At 47.5% G+C, this 24,704-nt stretch overlaps 1 protein-coding gene across 1 annotated transcript in view; it reads right to left on the reverse strand.

Moving 5' to 3' along the window:
• RASGRP1 (RAS guanyl releasing protein 1) overlaps positions 1-24,389 on the reverse strand; it is a 77,053-nt gene extending 52,664 nt beyond the window's left edge. The window contains exons 1-2 of the mRNA XM_056134124.1: positions 24,208-24,389; positions 19,542-19,726 (exon numbers count right to left, since the gene is read on the reverse strand). Coding sequence (XP_055990099.1) covers positions 19,542-19,726; positions 24,208-24,242 — 220 coding nt within the window. The 5' untranslated portion in view covers positions 24,243-24,389. The remainder of the gene's footprint in view (positions 1-19,541; positions 19,727-24,207) is intronic.
• Between the last annotated feature and the right edge of the window lie 315 nt (positions 24,390-24,704).

Consider the following 24,704-nt stretch of genomic DNA (forward strand, 5'->3'; position numbering starts at 1 on the left):
ATATAAGTATAGGAGTTTGAGTTCTCCTTGATGTATGAATCTGTTGATTGCTGAGAAACCTCAGCATTTCTGGGTGCACTTCCCACCCCCACAAAAATACATATTTATATAGGATGGTTCACATGGTTCATCAATACGCTGATCACATGCTTTGCATGTGGGAGGCCTGAGTTTAATCCCTGAGCCTGGATATAGGAATATGGTTCATATGATCCCTTGAGCGCAGGGTGTGGTCCCAACACTCCCCACCCCTCCCCCATCTTTAAAATAAGGAAAAAAATTAAAAATCTACTTCAGAGAATGGGGAGATAGTTCAAAGGGTGGAGCACATCCCTTGCACTCTCAAGGCCCTGGGTCTGATTTCCTGGGACCACATGGCCCCAAGCACAGCAGAGTAGCTCTGTTGGCATCCTGTGTGGGCAGCAAACTATCAGGCCAGCTTCACTGGGTTGTGTATTACTAAGCACAGCCCCAGGATCCCGAAGTTTCACTGAGGAAATCCCTACTTTAAAAATATCTGTTGGACGGGACTGGGGACTGCTGAGTGGTACAGCACCTGCCTTGCAAGCATTAGGGCTATGAACTCTAACCTCAGCCCTGCCCCACATGCCGAGCACGAAGCAGGGGGCATGAACATTTATAACCCACACAGAGCATGTCATCTTGGGCTCACTTGAACCAAGCCATGTACAAGCCCCAGAAAGTGCCTCCAACTAAGCATGCAAGCCCTGCTACCAAGTGTGGGACCCCAGAGATTCTGTCTTTTAATAGTGGTATTTTTTTTTAATTCAGAAATTCCTGTTTTTTTTTTATGTTTAACTTTTTAGTGTTTAAGTCCGAACCCCCCCCCCCCCCCCACACCACCACCATTTCTGTCTGTGATTAATATTCAAAGCATCGAGGTCTGAGAGCACAGTTGATGTGATTTTTATCTCCTTGATTGCATGACAATATGTTTTGTGACACAGCATATGGTCTGTTCTGGAGGATGTCGGTGTACACGGGAGAAAAACATGTACTCTATGTTTGGGGGACACAGTGCCTTATGTATGTTGGCTAGGCCTAGTTCTTCAATTTCTTCCTTTCAGGCTAGTGTTTCCTTGTTGAGTTTCTTCCTAGTTAATCTATGTAGCAGAAACAGAGCAGCATTAAAGTCGCCCATTACTGCTGTGTAGCTCTCAGTATCTTCCATAAGGTCTATTAAGCAGTTCCTTTGGACTAGAGAGTATAGTAGGTAGGATGTTTGCTGAGTGCATAGCTTACTGGAGTTCAATCCCTGGCACCGCATATGGTCTCCTGAGCATTACCAGGAGCAATCCCTGAGCACAAAGCCAGGAGAAAGCCCTAAGCATGGCTGGGTATGGCCCCAACACCAAAAAATATTTTTAAAAAACTGTAAAATATATTATTTGATGGCCCATCATTAGGTGCATGAGGTATGACTACAGTAGTGTGAGTTCTGTTTGATGTATTAATCCCTTGATCATGGAGAAATGACCACCCATGTACTCTTACCTTAAAAGCATTTTTTTTGGTTTTGTTTTGGGGTACTCAGGGTTCTGTGCTCAGGGATCGCTCAAGGCAGTGCTCAGGAGACCATATGTGTTGCCTGGATAGAACCAAGGCTGGCCTTGGGCAGGGCAAGTGCTGGAACCCCTGAACTACCTCTCCAACCCTAATAGTTTTTTTTTTCATTGAAATCTGGAGCCAGTGTGATAATATATCAGGTAAGACACTTGCCTTGCAAGAGGCTGACCGAGGTTGGATCTCTGCCATCCCATATGGTTCTTTAAGCTTACCAGAGGTCATTCTTGAGCACAGAGTCAGAAGCAAGCCCTAAGCACTGGCAGGTGTGGCCCAAAAAACAAATAAATAAAAACTAAAACCTATGTTGCCTGATACAAGTATGGCCACCCCAACCCTCTTCTTTTTATTTTATTTTATTTTTTTGCTTTTTGGGTCACACCCGGCTATGCACAGGGGTTACTCCTGGCACTGCACTCAGGAATTACTCCTGGTGGTGCTTGGGGGACCATATGGGACGCTGGAAATTGAACCCGGGTCACCTGCATGCAAGGCAAACGCCCTACCCGCTGTGCTATCTCTCCAGCCCCCCAACCCTCTTCCTTATTTATTTATTTACTTCCTTTTTGTGTCACACCCGGCGATGCTCAGGGGTTACTCCTGGCTCATGCACTCAGGAATTACTCCTGGCGTGCTCGGGGGACCATATGAGATGCTGGGAATAGAACCCGGGTTGGCCGCGTGCAAGGCAAACACCCTACCCAATGTGCTATTGCTCCAGCCCCCCCACCCCAGCCTTCTTAAGGGAATCGTTCACTTGTAAGATTCTTTTCCAGTCTTTAACTTCGAGCCTTTGGTTACCCTGACTGTGCGGAAACATTTTTAAGACAGCCTTGATGAGAGGTGGGCTGCTATAAACCCTACCCCCCACACTCCCTCTAGGAGAGCCAGCTTATACAAGATGCAGGAGCCAAGCACCTGGAAAAAAAGGGCACCTGGGTCGCAGAATGCTCCTCTAGGCCTGGGCTTATGCAGCAATGTGATGGAGAAGCCAATGGAGGTGGACACCCAAGGCCATTCCGACCCTGTGCAAGGGCAGTCTCCCCCAGGGCTGAGAACAACAGTGGCCATAGCTCTGAGTCTCTTCCTGACCCTATAGTGGACAAGGTTCCTTGGATGGGTGTGTTCTTGGGGACACTGCCCCCCCTCAGGGCCTATGTCCCTCATACTCTAAGTGGCAGGGTATGAAGAACTCCTTTGCCCACAAGCATGCATTCATCCTCCGTGGTGCTGATTTAAAGCAGGCACAGTGAGCACCCTGACTGCTGTGAGTTTCTGTGTAGGCCCAGGAAAAGGAAGGTTTTGCAGCGAACAGCTAGGGGAGTTTGTCCCTGTGGTTCTGTGGCTTCCCCCCTTCTCTCCCACACACACTCCCACCAGGGTGCACGGCACATTTTCAGCGATCAAATAATAAAACACAGTAAATACAGGAAAGGACCCATCTGTTGCTGGAGAGGAAGCCTAGGGGAACAGATGAGGGTTTTATTTTCTGCCCAAGGAACTGGGAAACAGATACACAGACTTTCCTGTATATACAAAGGACTAATACACCTTACTGATGAAATACAGGACAGGGTACTCAGTGCTGATAAGACAGCAAATCGGGGCAACAGTTTTGAAGAAAACTTATTGGCCATGTGCAAAAGAACCTAAAAAAGTTTTTTTTGAGGGGGGAGGGCGTGGAGGTGGGGAGCTGGAGTTATACCCAGCAATGCTTAGAGGCTTCTGTGCTCAGGAGACAACGGAGTGCCAGGCATCAAATCAGGTCGGCTCCATGCAAAGCAAGTGCCTTAACCCTGCTCTAGCTCTCTAACCTTCTGAGAGATCTTTGCATCAATATTTAAAATATAAAAAAAAGTGGAAGGGACCTCATCAAAAGGATAGTCACTGTCACTGTCACTGTCCTCCCGTTGTTCATCGATTTGTTCGAGTGGGCCCAATAACACCTCCGTTTTTTTTTTTTTTTGGAGACTTGTTGTTACTGTGTTTGGCATATTGAATAGGTTGCAGGTAGCTTGCCAGACTTTGCCGTGCGGGTGAGATACTCTCGGTAGCTTACTCCGAGACGGGCAGAGTGATGACAATTTAGTAATGATACATTTATTAGAAAGAAATAATGTGTGGTCATTCAAAAGAATAAGGTAGAGAAATCTCTCTAAAAATGACTTCGTTTGGAGCTGGAGAGATAGCACAGCGGGTAGGGGTTTGTCTTGCACGCGGCCAACTGGGTTCGATTCCCAGCATCATATGGTCCCCTGAGCACCCACCAGGAGTAATTCCTGAGTGCAGATCCAGGAGTAATCCCTGAGCATTGCCAGGTGTGACCCGAAAGGAAAAAAAAATTACTATGTTAAAGAAGAAACCAGAGAATGTTAATGTTAATGTCAGAGAAGAGCACTGTGCAGCATGGTCCTACTTGTTAGAAGAAAACCTATTTCTTTACACAAATACTTAAAGATGACAGGAAATTTCTGAAAAGCCATGAGAAACTGTCCATGCTGATGGCTTTGTGAGAGGAGCCCAGTAGTGAGGGGATAGACTAAGAGTTCCTTCTCATTTTGCAGCATCTGGTATTGCTTGAGGTTTTTATGATATTCATTATTCATTAAAAAGCAGCATTAAGAACTTCTGCCTATTAAAGAAATAACAAATAGCCAATAGCAATAGACCCTGAGAATCGGTCTCTGAAACTGAGCTGACTGTGGTATGGGAGATATGAGGAGGGTTTGTGTCGAGGAACACTCTTGTGCAGGGGTGCGGCTGGAACATTATATGCATAAAACCTCGTCATTCATAGTATTGTAAGCCACAGTGCCTAAAATTTAAAAAAATTAGACATATGAAGGAGGAGGGAGCTAGTGCAAGGACTGGAGCGTGTGCCTTGCCTTCAGGAGTACCGCATGGTCCCTGCACACTGCCACGGGGTGGTCCAAATATCAAAACAAACCAAATCACCACAAATAGTTCTGTACATTAAAAATTTAGATATATATAACATGCCTATATTAAAAATAAAATTCACACTGTAGAAAATATAAATAGTTTTCATTTCATTTCATTTCATCATCCTGTTATTCGTCGATTGCCTCGAGCAGGCCCCAGTAACGTCTCTTTCATCCTAGCCCTGAGATTATATTCAAGGCTCTTTAGGAGAATGAGACCCATCATTGTTACTGGTATTTGGCATATTTGGTACGCCACGGGGAGTTTGCCAGACTCTGCCCTGTGGGCAGGCTACATTCGATAGCCTGCAAGTTTGTCCAAAGTAGGAATGAGACAATAAGATGTCATAAAAAAAAAGTTCTGATAAGATGTTCCGGGATCTGGATTTTATAGTCTCTGAGTCTTGGCCGCTGATGGGATTACACGGCGCCAGGGGGCCAGGTGGTGGGTGTGACCCCCACCTACTGGAATTTGGAGGATCTGGGTGGAAGATGCTCGACTCCAATCCGAGTAGGCTTGGAGGTCTCGGCCCCGGAACCCGCGTGGCTTTGTCCCTCTGCCAGTACCTTCATGTGTGCGGAGAGTGGTCTCAGCATGGTGGTGGCTGGTCCTGGAGGTCTTTGGCTGCCGGAGCCCTGGTCGGGGCGGGGAGGAAAGCTCAACCCGCTCCCCTCCAAGGGGCCCCGGCAGGGAACAGCCAGGCGCGGGGGCAGAAGACTGCACCGTTCTCGTCCGGGAGCTGGATTTTATTGTCTCTGAGTCTTGGTCGTTGATGGGATTACACGGCGCCAGGGGGCCAGGTGGTGGGTGTGACCCCCGCCTACTGGAATTTGGAGGATCTGGATGGAAGATGCTCAACTCCAATCCGAGTAGGCTTGGAGGTCTCGGCCCCGGGACCCGCGTGGCTTTGTCCCTCTGCCAGTACCTTCATGTGTGCGGAGAGTGGTCTCAGCATGGTGGTGGCTGGTCCTGGAGGTCTTCGGCTGCCGGAGCCCTGGTCGGGGCGGGGAGGAAAGCTCAACCTGCTCCCCTCCAAGGGGCCCTGGCGAGGAACACCCAGGCGCGGGGGCAGAAGAATAATCATAATCATAATAATTAGCCAGTCATAGATTCAGACAGGTGCATTGGAGAGCAAGGGAATATGAACAAAAACTAGAGAAGTGGAAAGGTTAGAAAATACATAAGATATTAGACTTCAAAGAAACTTGTTAGAAAACACCTCTTTCCCACTGAATTTAAAAAAAATAAAAACAAGATATAAATAACAGCATTTAGGAAAAAAATGAGAAATACCCTAGCATTTAGAAGAATAACTACTTATAATTCTTACAAATGAATACCTCAGTGAATAAAAAACTGACGTAAAGTCAGAATAGACATGACTATTTATACCCATTATTTAGAAATGTTTTGACATATCTGGAAGTAAGGAATTCTGTGTTGATGTTCCCAAACCACATATACATTCCCACCTATTTTTTCAAACCCCAAAATTTGCTGTTTATTATTTGTCTTACATTTTTTCAGTCACCAACATTGTTATTATTATTTTAATACGTTACACGAATAAAAAGTCAAAGTACATTAAGACTAGTGTAATGAACCTCTGGGCAGCCAGAATCCAGAATTTGTGGCACAGTCCTGCAACCTGGTAAAAACAATGTTTAAGAATTCAACAATCAAGAGATTTCACATGAATTTTGATGAGCCAAGCCCTCTTGTGGGGTTCATAGGTTGCAAAAAATACCATCAATTTTAGGGTCATTTACTTCAGTTAATTACAAACAAGCAAATAAGCATGGCAAAGTTTAGATAGAATCAAGGCTTCACCTGCCTCCCCACTTTCCCAACAACCTGTCTGAGGAGAGGAACCACTTCCAGAACCAGCTTCAGTCCAGTACTGCAGTAGTGCAGGGGGAGTTGGATTTCTCTTAGGGTCCAGTGTAGCTGGATAGCTGGTGAGTGGCTACAACAGTCCTTAAGCCTACCCACAAGTACACAATGTACAGTCACCGATTTCCTACTTCTTGCTGTATCATAGGGCTGAAACAGTCCTCTTTTCTGTGATGTGTTTTGCTTAATGTTCACACCCAACCGTGCTCAGGTGCTTCTCCAGGCAGGGTGCTCAGGAGTTGCTCCTGGGATGCTTCAGGTACCAAGGGGTCTAGGGATCAAATCCAGGCCTTCAGTAGGCAAAGCTTGTACTCGCATCCTTGGAGCGATGCTGGCCCCATGTTTTTGGTAGGGCCCACGTAAGCCCACCTAACTGGAATGACTACCAACTTCAGCAGCTGGTGGACCAATAGGGGAGAGAAGGAAATCACTGAATTAACAGACCCAGAAAGGCGGTCAATCAGAACCACAAAGTCCCTAATTTCCCCAAGTCCAACCAAGCAGGGAATAGGTCTGTTGACAGTTGGGGTTCAGGGTATAAAAGGGGCTCAAAGATGTAGGGTTTCATTCTCTCTCTGGGGAGAAGACCCTGACTGATTGATCAATCAGTACCTCGACGCTATGCTTGGAACAAAATAAAGCTCTGTTGAACTTTCCCATTTGTCCTGCACCCGTTCGTGATATCACAGACCCTAACAGTTTGAATGTCCACATGCTGCTGCTCTTGAAAACAATCATGAAATTAGAAGAACTATTGGCTGCCCACAGAGGGAGAGACAGGGCTGATATTTCAGATTCAGAAGCCTGCAAAGCTCCTATCAGTAAGTGTTCTTTATACTGGTTTATCTCTTCAGCAAAGATTAGAATGAAAATGTTAGGAACACATATTGAGAGGGCAGAAATATAGTATAGTGGTTAAGGTTAGCAATCTCTGACATGATTTCTGGGGTTGAGAAAGTAGTGCACTAAACTATGTCAAGGCAGGAAGGGTCAGGGCATAGAATCATGCCCTTTCTCTCTGAGGACACTCCATTCCCACTCTTTGTTTTGCCATTCAGAGTCATGTTGGGGAAGGGGGAGTTCTGGGGCTCCTGGGGTGGGGGTGGGGAGCTCCCCTCAGGCCCAACTGCTGCATGAGCAGGAGTGGCTGCAGCCTCCATTGTGATGTCCATGTTCTCTGCACAGGATTGTGGGACATGGAATTCTCACTGGCCAATGGGGTTGCAGAACCTGGGCCACACCCATGAACCCCCTCTATAAATGCGCGACCTCAGCCTCTTGTGGCAACCTCTCTCAGCACTTATGTCCTTTGATGAGACATCCTCATGCACAAGGAAGTAACGAGATGAGGCCCCAACCCCTATGCCCAATGGACACCCATCTGAATAAAGATATAAAATTAAAATTGGATAAAGCTAGAGAAATGGTAAGGAAAAAGTGCTGGGATCTGTTTCCCGTGGCTTGCCCAAGGCCCATGATGACCCATCAGTGGTCAGTGTGTGGCCACTGGCTGATAAACCCCTGGGCCCTTTCCAGACCAAACAAGTCTTTAGCCAGTCTCACCCAGCAGCTGCTGCCTTCCTGGGACTCCTGGGGACTCTAGTCCAGTAACCCCTAGGGTTCCCCTTCTCGAGACAAACACCATCCTCCTGCCCATGGGTTCCTCCCATGGAGACGAGTATAAGAGAACTTTTGTCAGTGAGATGGGAACAAGCAGGCTCAAGCAGGTGTTGCTTTGCTTTTCTGCAGCTCAAAAAGTTCGAAGTGGAGAATGATTTAGTCCCTGGCAAGAGGAGGAAGAAAAGGAAAAACTGCGGAGACAGTGGCAGGAACACCGCCACCTCCAGGCCCTGCCAACTGCCGAATGGGGTGAGTCTTGCCCTGCAGGACATCCCAAGGAGATAGGTGCTCAAGGGGTGTTGCAGGGATGTTTAGGAATGTGGAAGGAGGGGGGTACCCACAGAAACTACGTTGCTGCTTCCCCACATGCTCGTGCTCTGCTTGGCCTGACATGGGGCACACTCCCACAGCCCTGAACTGGAGTGTTTCACTTGAATGGGCAAGTTTGGCCTTTGGACACGGGAGGAAGGGAGGGGGAAAGGCGGGAAGAAGTGTTTCTCAGGTATCAGCATGCTGGGCAGCCTAAGAAAATAAGGGTTCTTGTGTCTCTTCTCTGCCACAAACCATGATCATTTATCTGTAGCCCCCTTTGTTTAAGCGAGCCCCTTCATCAGAAATCTGGTTCTAGTTCTTACAATGGAGAAGCTTAGGTGGATGGATGCAGCCCTTCGGGTGCCTACCCCATCCTCATGGGCCTGATGAAAGGCATTCACGGTGAAAAAAAGCCTTGCAATGGGACAGGCTAATCCTCCAAGTAGGGAAATGTGTGGTACTGGCCAATGGCCCTATTTGTTATGGCCGCTTTGTTCTCTCCTGCAACATTGCAAGGGGACCTGCCACCCCTGGACACCTGGTCTCGGTTTGTCTCCCTATTTTCCCTGGCCCTTGTCTGCTCTGTACTTTTTGCTCCCTTTAGATTAAGGACTGGGGTGAAGTGTGACCTTTACGGCTGCAATGGAGAATACTGTCCCATGGGAAAAGTGGCATGCCAGGTGCCATGCCCTCTGACAGATCTGCACGAGGTGCTGGCTGCATTCCCACTGTCGGGGTGTCTCTTGTTCCCCCCTTGGCCCGTTCTGGATGTTTTCTCTACTGCTTGATTGACTGGGATGTTCTGGAATTTGTTTCCCTCTTCCCTCTCCATCAGGAAGCAGGGAACAGGAATGATGGCACAGAGCCCTACTTGGATGATGGGGGTAGAGGTGGGCAGGAGGTTTTCAGGTAAGGGGCTGGGGTGGCGCTGACTGACCGACTCACTTGGGTCTTCCAGAGTGGAGAACACGCTAAGGACCCGGAGAGGGAGAAAATAGAACTTCTGGAGCAAACATTATCAGATATCACCGATAAGGTAAGCTCTGCTCCTGCTGGGGTGCGGCTCCTGCCTGAAAGGGGGAGGAGTTGCTGGGAGCCAGGGTAAGAGAGAACCAAGGCAGTTCCCATGAGGGAAAGGCGGAAGGGCGGTGCGAAGGCCTCTATGTCAATTAGGGCCTGGCCTGGAAATTATAATCAAGGCTGAAGTATGTATCAAGAAAGAGTCCAAACAATGGGGGGTGGAGGGGTGAGGGAGGAGGGGCACAAAGCAGGGATTGAGCCCTGGGCTGAAGCCTAAACTTCACCACACACCAGCAAGATTCAGGAGCTTAAAGCCAAGGCCGAAGATTCCCGGGAGGTTGGAGGAGGGAAGGAGGCAAGGGCCTGAGTGGTGTTGGTAGTGGTGTGTGAATGTGTGGAGACGGGATCTCTTAGGTCCTGAGACTAAGACCATCAAGACCTGTGCCGGGAACAGACTGTCCCAAATGCTCTTTCCTTGGGCCTGGGAGTCTGTGCGTGACAGTCACCTGTGCTTGCTGCCCCTGCTGCCCGTCCTTAATCCCAGCTTCATGCCCGCAGGTGAGGAAGAGCAACCAGGAACTCTGGACTCTGTTAGTCCGGCAGGATGCGTACATTCAAGATCTCCAGGAGTGCTCTGCTAATCTTTGTAGACAACTGGCTGCATGCCAAGACTCAGCCAAGAAAAAGGAGCGGCAGCTCCTGGAGCAATTAGACCAAGAGAAAAGAAAACAGGAGTCTGAAGTTAAAGAACTTCAAGTGAGAGAGGGGCCCGGTACAGTTGAGCAGGAAGACCTGAAGCAGGCTTCCTTCCTCACTCCCTCACCACCTTTCTCCTTCTCCTTTAGAAACTCGTGAAAAACAACAAAGAAGATGCACTTCATCTGAAGGCTCAGCTCAAAGTTCTCAGAATTCATGCAAATAGTAAGTGACAGGGACCCCAGGAGGGAGAAGCTAGCTTTGGGTGAGGTGGCAGCAGGGTGAGGGTAGGGCTACACAGGGAGGCAGAAGCAAGCCAGAACTGCCCTAGGTGGCTCCACTGTCTTTGGCTCTTGGTGACCCTGGGGATCCTCCCACAGGAAATGGAGCTGAGCAGGAGCAAAAGGAGGAGAAAGCGGTGGAAGAAAAGCAGGAGGAGAAGGACAATGAGAAGGACAAAAAGGAGGAGGAGGAGGAGGTGAAAAAGGAGGAGGTTAAGGAAGAGGAGGAGGTTGTAAAGGAGAAGGAGGAAGAGGAGGTGAAGGAGAATGTGGCAGTCCTGCCAATTTCAGAACAAGACATTGATGTTCAGAATGAGCCTTTCACAGTGTTTACAACATCTTCGGTGAGACTGACTCTGCCCTCAGCGGCCCCTGGGAGAAATCCTCCTTAACTCTTGGTTTCCCTCCTTCCAATTTCTCTCAACCCCCAACTTTCCCATGGCATATTCTGGGCCACCTCTTCTCAACACCTCCTTGAAAACTCATGTATGCTATTTGGGGGCCAGGAAGGGACTGCCCTTCCCAAGGACACCCAACCAACACACCCCATTTGATCTTCCCCCAGCTGCAAGGTTCATGCATTCTACAAGAACAACCGGAAGAGGAGATTGAGGAGATCTTAAAGAACATAGAAGGGAATGGAAAATCATCCCAGTTCCCACTGGACGAGAAGACCACAGTCCATGAAACCGCTGACTATGTCATCATAGAAATGGATTCTGTGGAAGCAGAAAATAATTCAAGCTGGGGACTGAGGTCCTACCTCTCCTTTATCCCCTTTATTAAGCGGTCACATGGACCCACCATGTCAAAAATTGTAACAGTGTAATTCTGTTATATTCTCCACCTCCCCACCACCCTCCTCCTCCCCCACCCACAACACTTTTCCTAATCCCACAACACTTTTCCTAAATGTATGTTTAGAATAATAATAAAATATTTCTAAAAGTACTAATAATTTTCTAATCTCTGGGCAAAATTAGCACATCAAAACCTGCATGCTGTCCTAAAGGATCACATGATGACACACCTGAGGTTTGGATATGGACAGAATTTTTAACATGTTTTTTTCTTTTTGGGAGACTGACACACATCTAAAATAACAAGAATACAACCAAAGCTGGCATGGATGTAGGGAGAAAGGGATTCTCATTCACTGCTTTTAGGAATGTCTAATGGTCCAGTCTGTTTGAAAAAAAAACATATGGATGATCCTAAAAATATCTATAAATTGAGATTCCATTTGACTCAGCAAATCCAATTTTTGAAATATACCCTAAGAGCCCAATAACAAAATAGAGAAAAAGCATTTTCACCCCTCTGTTTCTTGCAGCATTATCCAGAAAACAATTCTGGAAACAACCCAAGTGTCCAATAATAGATAACTGAAAAATGAAACTATGGTACAGATACAGAATGGAATATTACTTGGCCATAAATACATAAAGTAATGCAGTTTGCTGCACATGGAGGGAACTGTCAAGTTTCATGCTGAGTGAAGTTAATCAGAAAGAAAGGTACCGATACTGAATGATCTCTCTCATATGCAGAGTGCAATACAGAGAGTAAGGAAACATAATGGGGGAATAATGAATGTCAATAATGAACGTCACTTCCAAAGGAAGTGGAAGCAAAGAACATAATGGGTAGTCTAAGGACACATAACAACTGAGGGGACTTGGAGATAGAACAAGGAGGGGGCAAAAACTGCAATGGAGGGAAAATAAAATGAGAGGAGGAGGTGAAAAGGAGAAAGTGATAAAGCATTATATATGATCAAAGCAAACTGAATTCCACAATAAATTCAGAGTCAACAGCAGGATTCAGGATTTGTCCCAGGGATGCAGGAGAGTTAAATATAAACAAACTAATTGATGCAATACAGGAAGGCAAGTAAAGATGTATCAAATGATGTTTTACATAAACCTAGGACATTGGATAAGATTTACTAAACATTTACAATGAAAAGCCCATTAAGTTTGGGATTAAAGAAACATATCTCAGTAAAGTACATGTTGTATTTGAGAAACCCACAGTTAAATCATATTCAGTTGTGAAAATTGGAAGATTTTCCCCTATCATCATGTAAAAGAAGGGATGTTCATTCACACCACTATAATTCAACATAACTCTAGAAGTTAAAGTCAGATAAATTAGGTAGCAAAGAGAAATAAGGCAATAAAGAAAAATTAAAATGATCAGTGCTTTCAAAGATTTATTTTTTAAAAACTTTCAAACATCCCCACTGAAAAGCTGATTTTAAATAAACCAATATAGTAAAGTCGCTTGCTATAAAATCAATATATTAAAATATCCTACATATTTATATGTAAGAAAAAATGAAAGAAATTTTTTAAATAAATAATTTTATTTATAATTTATCTAAAAATTTATGAACCTAGAAATAAACTTAACAAAAGTGAGACACTTATACATCAAAAAATATGTCATTTGTAAAATAAAGATAATATGCAAGGAGAAAGAAAGACCAGGAAAATGAATTTCAAGGCTTAACGTTAGGAAAATTACCATCTCATAAAAATTATCATATAAATTATGTATATATGTATGTGTATACACACACACACACACACACACACACACACTGTAGCACTGTCCTTCCTTTGTTCATCGATTTTCTTGAGCGAACACCAGTAACGTTTTCATTGTAAGACTTGTTGCTACTGTTTTTGGCATATCGAACATGCCACAGTGCACAGGCAGCTTCTGAAGCTCTGCTGAGCAGGCAGGATACTCTGGGTAGCTTGCTTGGCTCTCCTAGAGGTACGGGAGAATAAAACCCGGGTCGGCTGCAAGCAAGGCAAACGCCTTATCCGCTGTGCTAAGTGGAGTGCCAGCCCATATATACACACATATATATTAAAAAAACTTGAAATTTTGAAAGCTTTGCATACAGGTGGCCCAACTTTGATTCCCAGTACCGCATTATTTCCCTGAGCACCAAGTCAGGAAGTGCCCCTGAGCAAAACCGGATGTACTTCCCAAGCATGACCCCTCCAGAACATAAAAGGTATATTTCTGATTTCAAGTGATGAACATGGAACATGGAACCAAGAGCTGGTACAGAGGTTTAGATGTCTGCCTCAGATATGGTTGACCTCAATCTGTTTGATGTCCAGAATCAAACCTGGTAAAATGAGCACCATCAGGAATGGCCCTGAGAAAAGAGCCAGGAATAGCCCCAAAGCACCACTGGCTGTGTGACACGCCACCCCCCACCCCCAAATCACATAGTGTTACACACATAGATTTTGTTAGTTGATTTTGTGGGAACACACCTTACAGTGCTCAGTGCTTACTCTCGTCTCTGCACTCAGGGATCACTCCAAGTGGGGATCAGGGGTCATATATGGTGCTAAGGATCAAACTCAGGTTTCCCACATACAAAGAAAGTGCCCAACTTACAGTACAGTCTCTCTGGACCTGGAGGTTCATTAATTTTATTTAATTTATAAAAATAATATATACTTATATACATATTTACATTAGCTATTCAACATATTTAATTAAATATATTTATATTACACAGTTAAATATATTTAGATGTAAACTTATAATAGAGTATAAATATAAAATATAGAAATAAAAAATATAGGTATATTACTCTATATTAGTCTAGATCTATAAGATGCTTTTGCTGCTCTGTGGTATGGGAAATAGAGTGGCTCTTTCTGTTTTTTGTTTGTTTGTTTGCTTTTTGGGTCACACTTGGCGATGCACAGGGATTACTCCTGGCTCTGCACTCAGGAATTACTCCTGGTAGTGCTTGGGGGACTATATGGAATGCTGGCAAATGCCCTACCCACTGTGCTATCACTCTAACCTTAGCTCATTCTGTTTTTCAGGTTCAGGAGGACTTTGGATAGTGATAGTATGACACACATGGTCGTTTAAATTCACATTTTGTTCCAGAGAAAATTTCGGAATGACACTCCACATGTATGTGGGTTCCAATAAAAGTATCTTACATTGAATGGGGCTAAATTTCTCCCCATGGGGAGGTCAGACGGCAGGATGGGAGGCACTGGGTGAGGCTGTCTGGATGGCAGACCGGTCTCCTGGCAGCAGGGGGAGGGAGTTACAGGATGAGATGTGAGCAGGCCCCATCGCCGGCTGCAGGTGACTGCTGGGGACACGGCAATGGAATCATTCTCTGGGCTGGAGGCAGGAGGGGAGGTGCTGGAGTTCTCAGATGTGTGATTTATTTTCTCATTTGTCCAATAGAGACAAGAACTCCTGACCTTCACACTGAGAGTTTAAAAAAAAAAAACTGATCATAGGGAGTGCCAAGAAACACACTCTATAATATAAGGTGCCAGGTGAGATGTGTGCCCCTTCAAACAGCAGGTGAGACCAGAATGCTGAGTTTCTCCCACAGACAACTGCCGGCAGCAGTTCTGACTGCTAACCTTTGCCCGGACCTCTTTGCATTTTTGTTCCTGAGGCTGTTGGAACTTGGAGAGGAGCAAAGAGCTCCATGAATTTGGATATCTGAAACTTTCCGTTTGGCTCTCAATGCTGGAAGCCCACTCACAAAGTGAAAATATCCACCCCCCATCACCAGCACCCCCCCCTTTCAAAAAACCCTATAACAGCCCCAAACATCCTAATGAGCTCATAGTTCTCTGCACCTTCAAAACAGATGGTGTGATTCACATACATCTGACATAAATGTAGCAGGTTGGGATGATTTGCCTCATTATACCAAGCTGAAGAGTGTTTGAACTGGCATGAAGAGAGCTGAATGTAAAGCATGACCCCTGATAACAACAGACAGGTAGGAGAGGGCTGAGACTCGGCTGAAGCGATGAGCGATGACTCAAGGCTCAGAGTTTCTAATCACAGATTTGTAACCTTGTCTATGACACTGGGTAGCTGGCAAGCGAGGCCTTCAAATGCACCCTTAATTTGTACATACCATTCTCCCACCCTTAAAAGCGCTGTAATAAGTCCTTCCTCTGAGCACAGTGTGGGTGATAATTAATGGTGAATAATACTAAAGAGAGAGCGAGAGACAAGTGCCCAGATTGCCTGCACAAGTGTTCCGATTAATACCTAGAACAGCTAGAAGAACAGGAATTTAGAACCAGAGAGATGGCTCAAGGGATGGGAAAATACTGCAGACAGGTGCCCTGGGTTCAAGTCCCAGGTTCTAACCCAGGGCACCATGTGCTACCTTGAATACCACCTGGAAGCAAGCACTGAGCACCCAGGTAGAAGCAATCGATCCCCCCTCCCACCCCCCACCCCCACCACCTCAGCAATGCTGGATGTGAAACCTTTTCTGACAAAAATGCAAAAGAATCTGCAAATCTGACAGTTTACATTAGGCCTGTCAGTTATTTTCCCCCTTCAGGCTGACCATCTGTCTTGCCCAGCACTCTCTAATAGTCTTCCTTTGATGGCAGAAACACTCTACGATACTCTGTGGCAGCTACCACGTCTGAGTCCCTGAACTTCAGCTGTTGAGGGTTTAATTAAAAAATTTAATACGTTTATTTTTTTGTTGTTTTGTATTTTTTGGGTCACACCCAGCAATGCACAGGAGCTATTCCTGGCTCCTGCACTCAGGAATTACTCCTGGCGGTGCTGAGGAACAATATGGGATGCTGGGAATCAAACCCAGGTCGGCTGCGTGCAAGGCAAACACCCTACTCGCTGTGCTATCACTCCAGCCCCTTACATTTCATTTTAATTCACTAAATATCCACCTGGTGGCTGAATCCCGAGCAGCACATCTTGCCCGTTCAAACCTCATAGCATCTGCAGGAAGGCAAGAGAAGATGCCAGAAAGTAATAAATCAACGAACCTGTCTTTGTGTTCAAAAGACGTTTTTTCCTCTTCTCTTCTCCCCCCACACCCCCCGCAAGGGGACAAGGAGGAGTGGCTGAAACCAGGGTATGATATGAGGGATTACTAAAAAGAAAAGTTTCTGCTCATATCTGCACTATTTCCCACTCTCTCTCTGGGTTCTCATAAGAAGACATCTCAACTCATGAACAAAAAGCTAATTAGAATGCTCTTTTCCAAAGGCAATCATGTCTGTGCAAACTGGAGGAGGCAACCAACCAGAGAGCACTAGAGAGACATAGCTCCTGCTCTCGCTCATCCGAAGTCCCAGTTCTCCTCAAAACACCTAGGAGGGTACCGTACAGACGGGACACGCAGTTTGCAGTTAGTTCAGAGTCCCATTGCTGCCTGCCTGACACCCCTGTTCATGCTCCACCCTCCTGCTGCACCAGACACTTCACAGCTACCAGAGCCTGCAAACAGTCAACTCGCAGACTCAGAGCTCACTCCCATTCCCAGCAGACAGAGGTGTCTCCTTTCTCGCCTCTTTCATGTAAACCCTGCGGCAGGAAGCTCTGCAGCACGCAAGCAAAGCCTTGCCATCAGACTGGCCTTGTCTTCCTGTAGCAGCCTTCCTGTGGGGCCCAGCAAGGTGGGGTGGGAGAGCCGGGGGTAGGGTGGGGGTGCCCGGTGCACCCTCACCCTGGAGAGAACTGAAAGTCCTTGATTCTGCCCACATGCCTTAGTTTTCTGAACTCTGTCTCTGGTACAGATTTGTTTTTTTTTTCCTAGTGGTGCACATCTCAGTTATTCCCACCTCCGGTTGTGGAGCAGGGGTTCAATCCTATAATTTTCCTGGTACACGCAGAGCACAGGGTCAGCTGCAGTTACGTGCTTCACTACTGCCTCTCAAAAATGAAGAAAAGGTTACTCTATAGACTATTTCCCAGAGTCCAATAACATATTTATAGATTAATAAAAGGTTTGGGGATGCAGGAATAGTATAGCAGGTCAGGCGCTTGGCCTGTAGTTGACAACCCACGTGGTCCTCAAGCACCACAAGGAGTGATTCTTAAGTGTATAGCCAGGAGTATGCCCTGAGCATCACCGGCCGTGCCCCCCACCCCCACATAGTTATAAAACTTAGTGAGTTTTATTTATTTATTTATTCATTCATTCCTATTTTTAATTTATTATTATTATTTTGCTTTTGGAGTCACATCATGGCGATGCACAGGCATTACTCCTGGCAGTTCATGGGGGACCATATGGGATACTGGGAATCAAACCCGGGTCAGCCACATACAAAACAAAGAGTTTGTTTTTTTTAAATGAAGGTCCTCCGCCCTGTTCAACATATTCCAGAAAACTGAATCTATATAGCTCTTGTCGGCTTTGTGGAGGGGAGTGGGTTAGGCTTGGTTTCCGGGAAGGACTTGAGAAGCAGCCACAGATTTTTCAGGTTGATGTTATGATTATTTGGAGGTTAGGAAAACAACCTTACACGGAGCAGGCACATTCTTAGTTGTGTGACTGGCAACTGGCAGCCAGGATAGAAGAGAACCCAATGCTGCTTGGAAGATGCATCCCTGTTCGCCCTGGTCTCAACAGTCACACAAAGAGAGAAAAAAAACCTCTGACCCATGAAGCAGATGCAGCGCCTTACTCCCATGCCAAGAGGGATGCCCGCCTACTGGGAGGAAGATGCAGAATATTCCAGCTGGAAAGAGGAGCAAGGAAGGCAGGGCCGGCACAAGAGGAGGAACTGGGGCACAGGCGGGCTCTCCTCCCACTTTATTCTTTGTATGGGCCTTTCCTCGGCAGATGATTTGGAACTAGAAGCCATCCATTCTACTCCCAAACTTCACTACAAAAGCGTACATGCAAATCTGATCAAAATATAACCCTGCATGGGTGATAGTAAAAGTATTCCCAGTCTGTAACAAACCAAGGAGTGGGGTCCTCTGATCAACTGCATTTCCACGCATCACTTGAGAACTTTTCCCAATGAGAATTCCTACCCTGGATACTTGGGGCCCAGATGCTGGCACATAAGTTCACATGACTGAGAACCACTGCTTTAAACTTGTGTTTTTCAATCTCTTTCTGACATTGTTTCCTTCCTGTAGCCAACCCCTCCAACCCCTCATCTTTTGGCCCTACCCCTAGACCCCCATTTGTACACTTTTCACCCATGGTACTCTTGGAATACCCTGCTGGTCCACGGGGGTGGAAGTGGGGAGCATATGCTTAGTTGAGAAGGGCTGCTGCTTTAAACCATATTCAAACCACTGAAGTTGTTCTTTTCAATGTCGACAAAACAAATTGTGCAGAGTATCCCAGGAACATCAAGCCTTTCCTGGCTTTATAAATAAGGTCTGCCCAAGCCTTCAACATGTCCAGCTGATGATTCCTTTCACTGTCACAGACAGACCCTGAGACCAAGGATCTGAGCATCCCGCCTGCCCCGTACACCACAGGGGGCCCAGGCATGGAGTAATATGGTGCTTGGGAACAGAAAGCTGATCAGCCCCTCAGTGGGAGGTGGTGGAGTTTGAAAAGGAGCACATAGAGTGAGAAGCAGCGGCACTAGGAATCGACAATATTCCTCGTCATTTGAATTATTCCTTTTTAGGAAGGAAGCAACTAGTTGGTACTTTCCAATCACTATTTCACAAATATAATGGAAAGAGACAGTGCTTATAACTCAAAAGCCAGGGCATCTCTGCAGCTAATTGCTTGTCAGCTGCATCCTTCACAGTGAGTAAGGCAATGACAGAGCATGGCATCAAGATAATTCTCTGCCAATGTGCATCTGGGCTTATCTCACAGATTCTTGACCCTCTATCAGGGATGCTTATTACCCCGTATCTGTCAGTCACAGACATCCTGGCTTCAGCTAGTCTTTCCCTACCCCATCACAATTACCCCCTGGACTGGGAGGAGAATCATTAACCCCTTTCTGTCTAAATGATTCAAAGGCTTTCCCATTTCAACTGGATACCACTGGCTCTTTGAAACCCAGTCACCGTGTGCCCCAAGAACACACCGCCAGAAGATGTCAAAGCACCCAACGCACACAAGCACTTTGGAACAGTCCTCACCATGAGGGACCCGCCATCCCAGGGAGAATGAAAGCGCAAACTCTCCCCTGTAACTTCTCACTTTAACTCGCACCTCTCATCACGACCTATTACACCCACACAGTCACATGCCACAGTGCACACTGTCTCCAACATTGCCGAGGCTCTAAAGCTATTTTTAAAGCCCCAATACAATTTAGGTTGCTATTCTATAGAGCACTTTTTAAAGCAAGAACAAAGTAATATAGGTTCTTTTTTTTTTTTTTTTTTTTGAGTGTGGGCAGTTCACCAACTCACCAAAAGATTGAATGCAGCTATCGATGAGCTCGTCCAGGCTGGCTCCTTTGGCTAAATGTCCCAGCGACACCATCATTCGGAACTGGGTGATCTGGGCCAGGCTGGGGTGGGAGGGGCCGGGGCTGCTGGCTGGCTTCGCCTCTAATTTTGCTTTAGGGGCAGCTCTGCAGCCATGAGGAGGTTTCCTGGGGAGAGCAAAAAGGCGAGTGAGTACGAAGCAGAGCTGCCTGGGGAGGAACAAACTGGCAGCTCAGGGCTCTGGAGGCAGATTGGAGAAGAAAGGAGTAGAGATAAAACAATTAATCCCAGGAGTTGGGCTTTGAAGAGATTTACCCCTCCCACTTGGCAAATGCACCTATCAGACTGGTTGGCTGTTAAAGAGACATCTCAGAGTAAATAACAAGGCGTGATTTCTGGGCTGCAACCTGGCTCTGCCTCCCGGGTTTGGGTGACTGGCTCCTGTTTCCAGTTCCCTGCGAGGAGAGGCAGGGGCAGTTTTAGTTTCTAGCACTAGTTTTGGATCAGACCACTGACTGATCTTAGGAATTAAAAATTTGAAAGCAAAATGTTGTGTCTTTCATTGGTTTATTTTGAACAATACTAGAGCCGCTATAGGCCAGGCAGCCTGGGGTGCACCTCTCAGGATTTGGAGAAAGAAGTCCAAGGCTGACCCGCAGGGGGCAGGTGTGAGGGGGTCCACTGTGTTCAGGTCTACAGCTGATCCTCCCATTCTCACACATCGTGGTTGCTTTTAAGAATCTGTTTTTTGGGGCCTTAGCAATAGTACAGCAGGTAGAGAATTTTCCTTGCACGCAGCAGACCTGGGTTCAATTCCAGGCATCCCATATGGTCCCCCAAGCACCGCCAAGAGTAATTCCTGAGTGCAGAGCCAGAAGTAACCCCTGAGCATCGCTGGGATTCACCCAAAACAAGTTAAAAAAAACAAAAACAGAAGAGTATCAGATGAAGAATATGAAAACAGAAGCATAAATCATAATTAAGTATCTGGTGAGTGTTGAGGGTAACCAAGCACGGTGTTGTCAGGACAATCATTTCCAAGCACTGTACTGGAGAAAGTGTCTCTGATAAGACATGGCCTTAGATAAAGGGACTTAGATAAAAATCAGATGCTGCACACACACACACACACACACACACACACACACACACACAGATTAGGGACTCCAAGCAGACAGTGTAATATACTAGGGGGTCCCTAAGTACAGAGTTAGGCTAGTGGAGGGACCCCCTGGCTCTTCAAGTACTGTTTCAAATCACTTCAGGGAGCAGGACTTATCTTTTTTTTTAATTTATTATTTTTTTATTAGTGAAGCACCATGAGGTACAGTTGTAGATTTACAAATCTTTGTGCTTGGGTTTCAGTCATACAATGATCAAATACCCATCCCTCCACCAGTGCCCATTTTCCACCACCATGGATAATATCCCACCCCCCCATGTCCCCCTCCTACCCTGCCTCTGTGGCAGGGCATTCCCTTTTGTTCTCTCTCCTTTTGGGTGTTGTGGTCTGCAAAAGAGGCAAACATTGAGTGGCAAACATGTTCAGTCCATAGTCTACTTTCAGCATGCATCTCCCCTCCTGGGAGCATCCTCCAAACACCCTTTATTTGGTGCTCCCTTCTCTATCTGAACTGCCCTTTCCTTTAGAATACCCGGCTGGCCTCTAGAGCAGGACTTATCTTATGGTGGCTCTCTGTCTCCTGCCCTGAGGTGGCCCAGGGAAAGGAAAGCAGCTTCTAGCTACCATGGGCAGCAGGCACTGTGCTGGGGATTTACACAGTCTTTAAAATGGTCCATAGCCCATGGGGCTGGAGAGATAGTACAAGGTATTAGAGCAGTTGCCTTGCTTTGAACCAATACTAGTTAAACATAGGCACCGCATTTGATTCCTTGAACACTTCCAAGAGTGATTCCTGAGTATAGAGTTAGGAGTAAGCACTGAGCACTGTTAGGTGTGTGTGTGTGGTAGTGGGGGGGGGGGGGGACAGAGAAATAAAAATAAAATCTGTGGCTCAAAAAGATTGTTATCTCCATTAATTCCAAAAATGGAGACAAAAAGAAATGAACATAACCAGAATCCTATAACTGAGATGTGCTAGATACGGGATTTATACCTGGTAGCCTCTCTGGCTTCACTGGTGTAATAAACAATAATTGTGTCCGAAACCATGTTCCTTTCTCTAAATGAGAACTAGCAGAGGGTCATGAATGTGACTCAGTGGTAGAGAACTTGCCTTGCACATATAAAGTGCTAGATAAGATCCCGAGGACCAAACATAACAAAACAGAAAAACCAGAAGCCGACCATCACAGCTGGAAACAAAAGTAACACCCTCCCCAAACACAGCTGACCCATAAAGGCGGAATCTCAGACCCTCCCACTTTCAGCCAGGTCCTGGAACAGTTCTCAACCTCCGTTGTGGAGGTACTCTTTGGGGGGATGATTCAAGGCCTGCACCAATTGTCCGGAAGAGCTCAGAACAAAGGACAGCATGAACGCATGAGGTCACTAGCACCGAGACAGGGGGAACCCGGGCCCGCTGTCCCTGTGCTGTATCCCCCAGCAGCTCCCTTCCCTCCAGGGATGCGTGCGCATGTACACACATAGCTTTCAAACTCAACTCAGCCTTAGCCGCTGCCTTTATCACCACGAAGACATACAGCAAGGCAGAACTGGAAAGGATGAAAATAAAGTCCTTTGTAGGAGCCTCCATTTTCTCCTGGGCTGACACTAGAGTCTCTATAGCAGTCTGTAGAGACTAGGTCCCCACAGACTGCTGGGGCCAGGTGGTCTGCCTCTGTCTTGCACCTGCACAAATAAAGGAAAATTCCACCCTGACTCTCTCTGTGCGGCCTGGACCACTGTGGACTTGGAACATGGGCTCTGATTCTCAAAATGTTTGCCGCTGTCACCCGTAGGGGAAAGTATTGTGGCTTAGCAGGTGATTCTCAGAGGTAGATCCTCTTACCGGAACTCTGAGGCTCTGGGGTAGATTCAAGTAGAAAGAAGGAACTTGAGTATTTAGGACAGGAGGGAGGGCAGGGGTGGCTGGGGAGATATCATCTGGGAAGTGTGGATACCTGAGAGACAGACAGTGAGGCTTGGGCATGAGGACCCTGGGAGAAGAGAAATGAAAACCAAAACAGAACCCTGCAACCTTACTGGGGTTAGTGACACCATCGACTAGGAAGCTCTTCCCTTTTGCCCTCAGTATCTTGATTTTGACTGGCCACTCAGTGACTAGACTTCAAATCACTGTTGTTTCTGGTGACATGGCTGCAGATAAGGAATTGCAAAATTATTTCCTTATAGGTAGGTCTAGCGGAGTTTTGACCAATCCATAGGAAAAATAGCCTCTATGACTGCCTGTAGGCCTGCTTTAAAAGGATAGAATCTAAATGTTTCTTGGCCAATTCCCTTGTGAGTGAAAAGAAAAGACTAAAAACATTAAGCGCAAGAGAACAATTCGAAAGCATTTTCTGAGGCTCAAAGCAGTCAAGGTCCCATGGTGTTTGCAGAAGGAAACTGTCAAAGCTCCCAACTGGGGCAGGTCAAAATGTCAGGCTGAACGTTTTTTATGCAGTCCAGCCTACACAGGAGAAAATTAGCAGAGGGAATGGGAACCTCCACAACTTTCTTTGCAATAAAAATGGCTTTTTACTTTTTTGTTTTAGGAGTACCCGCAGTAAGCCTACCTGTTCTCACGGGCAGGCAAGCAGCGCCTTACCGGTTGTTCTAGCTCTCCGGCCCTAAAAGGTGGCTTTTATTGCCTTCTAGTGTGGATTCCTTTCAGCCCGGTTCGCTTCCACCTCTGTATTAGAGACCCAAACTACTAAACCCTCTGGGGCTCGGTAGGGGTGGGCTGCGGGAGGGCAAAGAGTCACCGGTTTTGAGCTCTGGAAAGTCCAGCACAACAGCGCTTCCGTTGGCTGGTGGAATGCTCCTGCCGGCTGGGCACGGAGCAGTCACATCAGTGCCCACGTGGGTGGCACTGGAAAGTGCCAAACGTGCCCAGCTTACACCAAGCCCAGGTAGTTGTCCCGCCCTTTGGGGGGAGAGGGGCAAATGCAAACATGGCCTGACCCCTTCCAGGTTGCTTTGTCCTGCCAAGAGTTATTAATTCCCCCCACTTACTGTCGCTTTTCCTTCGTCTTCTATCACCTCCACGACCCTCCTAAAATAATCTCCAGAGTCCTAGCGGGGTGGCGGAGAGGATAAGTTTCCATGCAGAAGGTTTTCAGGTTCCTGGACCACCGTGCGCTCCCTCAAACGCGGCCGGCTGATCTTTCTAGGTGCTGTCCGAGCCCCGCGCGGCCGGACGAGGCCACCAGGGGGCGCCGCCGGAGCCACCCCCGAGCCCTTAGCAGGTGGCCAGGGGAGTCCAGTGCGACCCGGGGCGCAGCCCTGCGTTGGGCACCGTCCAGACCCGCGGCTGCGCGCGCCACGCCGCCTTCCCGTGTCCCGGGCGTTCAGGGTTCCGCGCGCGCCCTGGTGTGGGCTAAGGCCAAGTCAGACGGCCGCTGTCCGCGCCCCATTTCACCTCGAGACCTGTCGTGGGGGGTGGGGGGGAGGTCCACGTGCCGGGACCCCAGGTCCCAAGTCCAGCAAGGGATGTCCCGGCCCTCCCGCGGGGCCCCGACTCACCGCGGAGCTTCTTTCGCCTTGCCCAGGGTGCCCATGACCGCGGCCCGCGTCCGGGAGCCGCCGCCTCACGTCGCGCGGCGGGACGGGCTCGGCGGGGCGCGGCGCATCGCCACGGTCACCGCCGCCGCCGCCTGCCGGGCCCTCCGCCCCGGGCCTCTCGGCGCCCCACCCCGGGCCGCCCACCCGCCGCCCCGCGAGCGAGCCCCAGCCCCGCGCACCCGCAGGCTCAAACTTTCTGGGCGCGCGCCCTCCCCGTCCCCCGCGCGCGCGCGTTCAGCCCGCCCGACCGCACCCCCACCTGACAACGCTGATGTTATCGGCGGGAGGAAACATGTGGCCCGACGCGGCGCTTCTCCGAATCCAGCCCCCAGTACTCGGTAGAGCGGCGCTAGCAGTTCAGCCCGCCGGCCAGCTCGCCCTGCAGCCTCCTGGAGTGGGGGTGGGGGTCACGTCCAGGGGGCAGCTCAGGGGGCTCAGAGGCGAGGTGAGCCCCAGGG

This window comes from Sorex fumeus, unplaced genomic scaffold (genome assembly GCF_029834395.1).
Source record: "Sorex fumeus unplaced genomic scaffold, SorFum_2.1 ptg000098l, whole genome shotgun sequence".
Classification (NCBI taxonomy): Eukaryota; Metazoa; Chordata; class Mammalia; order Eulipotyphla; family Soricidae; genus Sorex; species Sorex fumeus.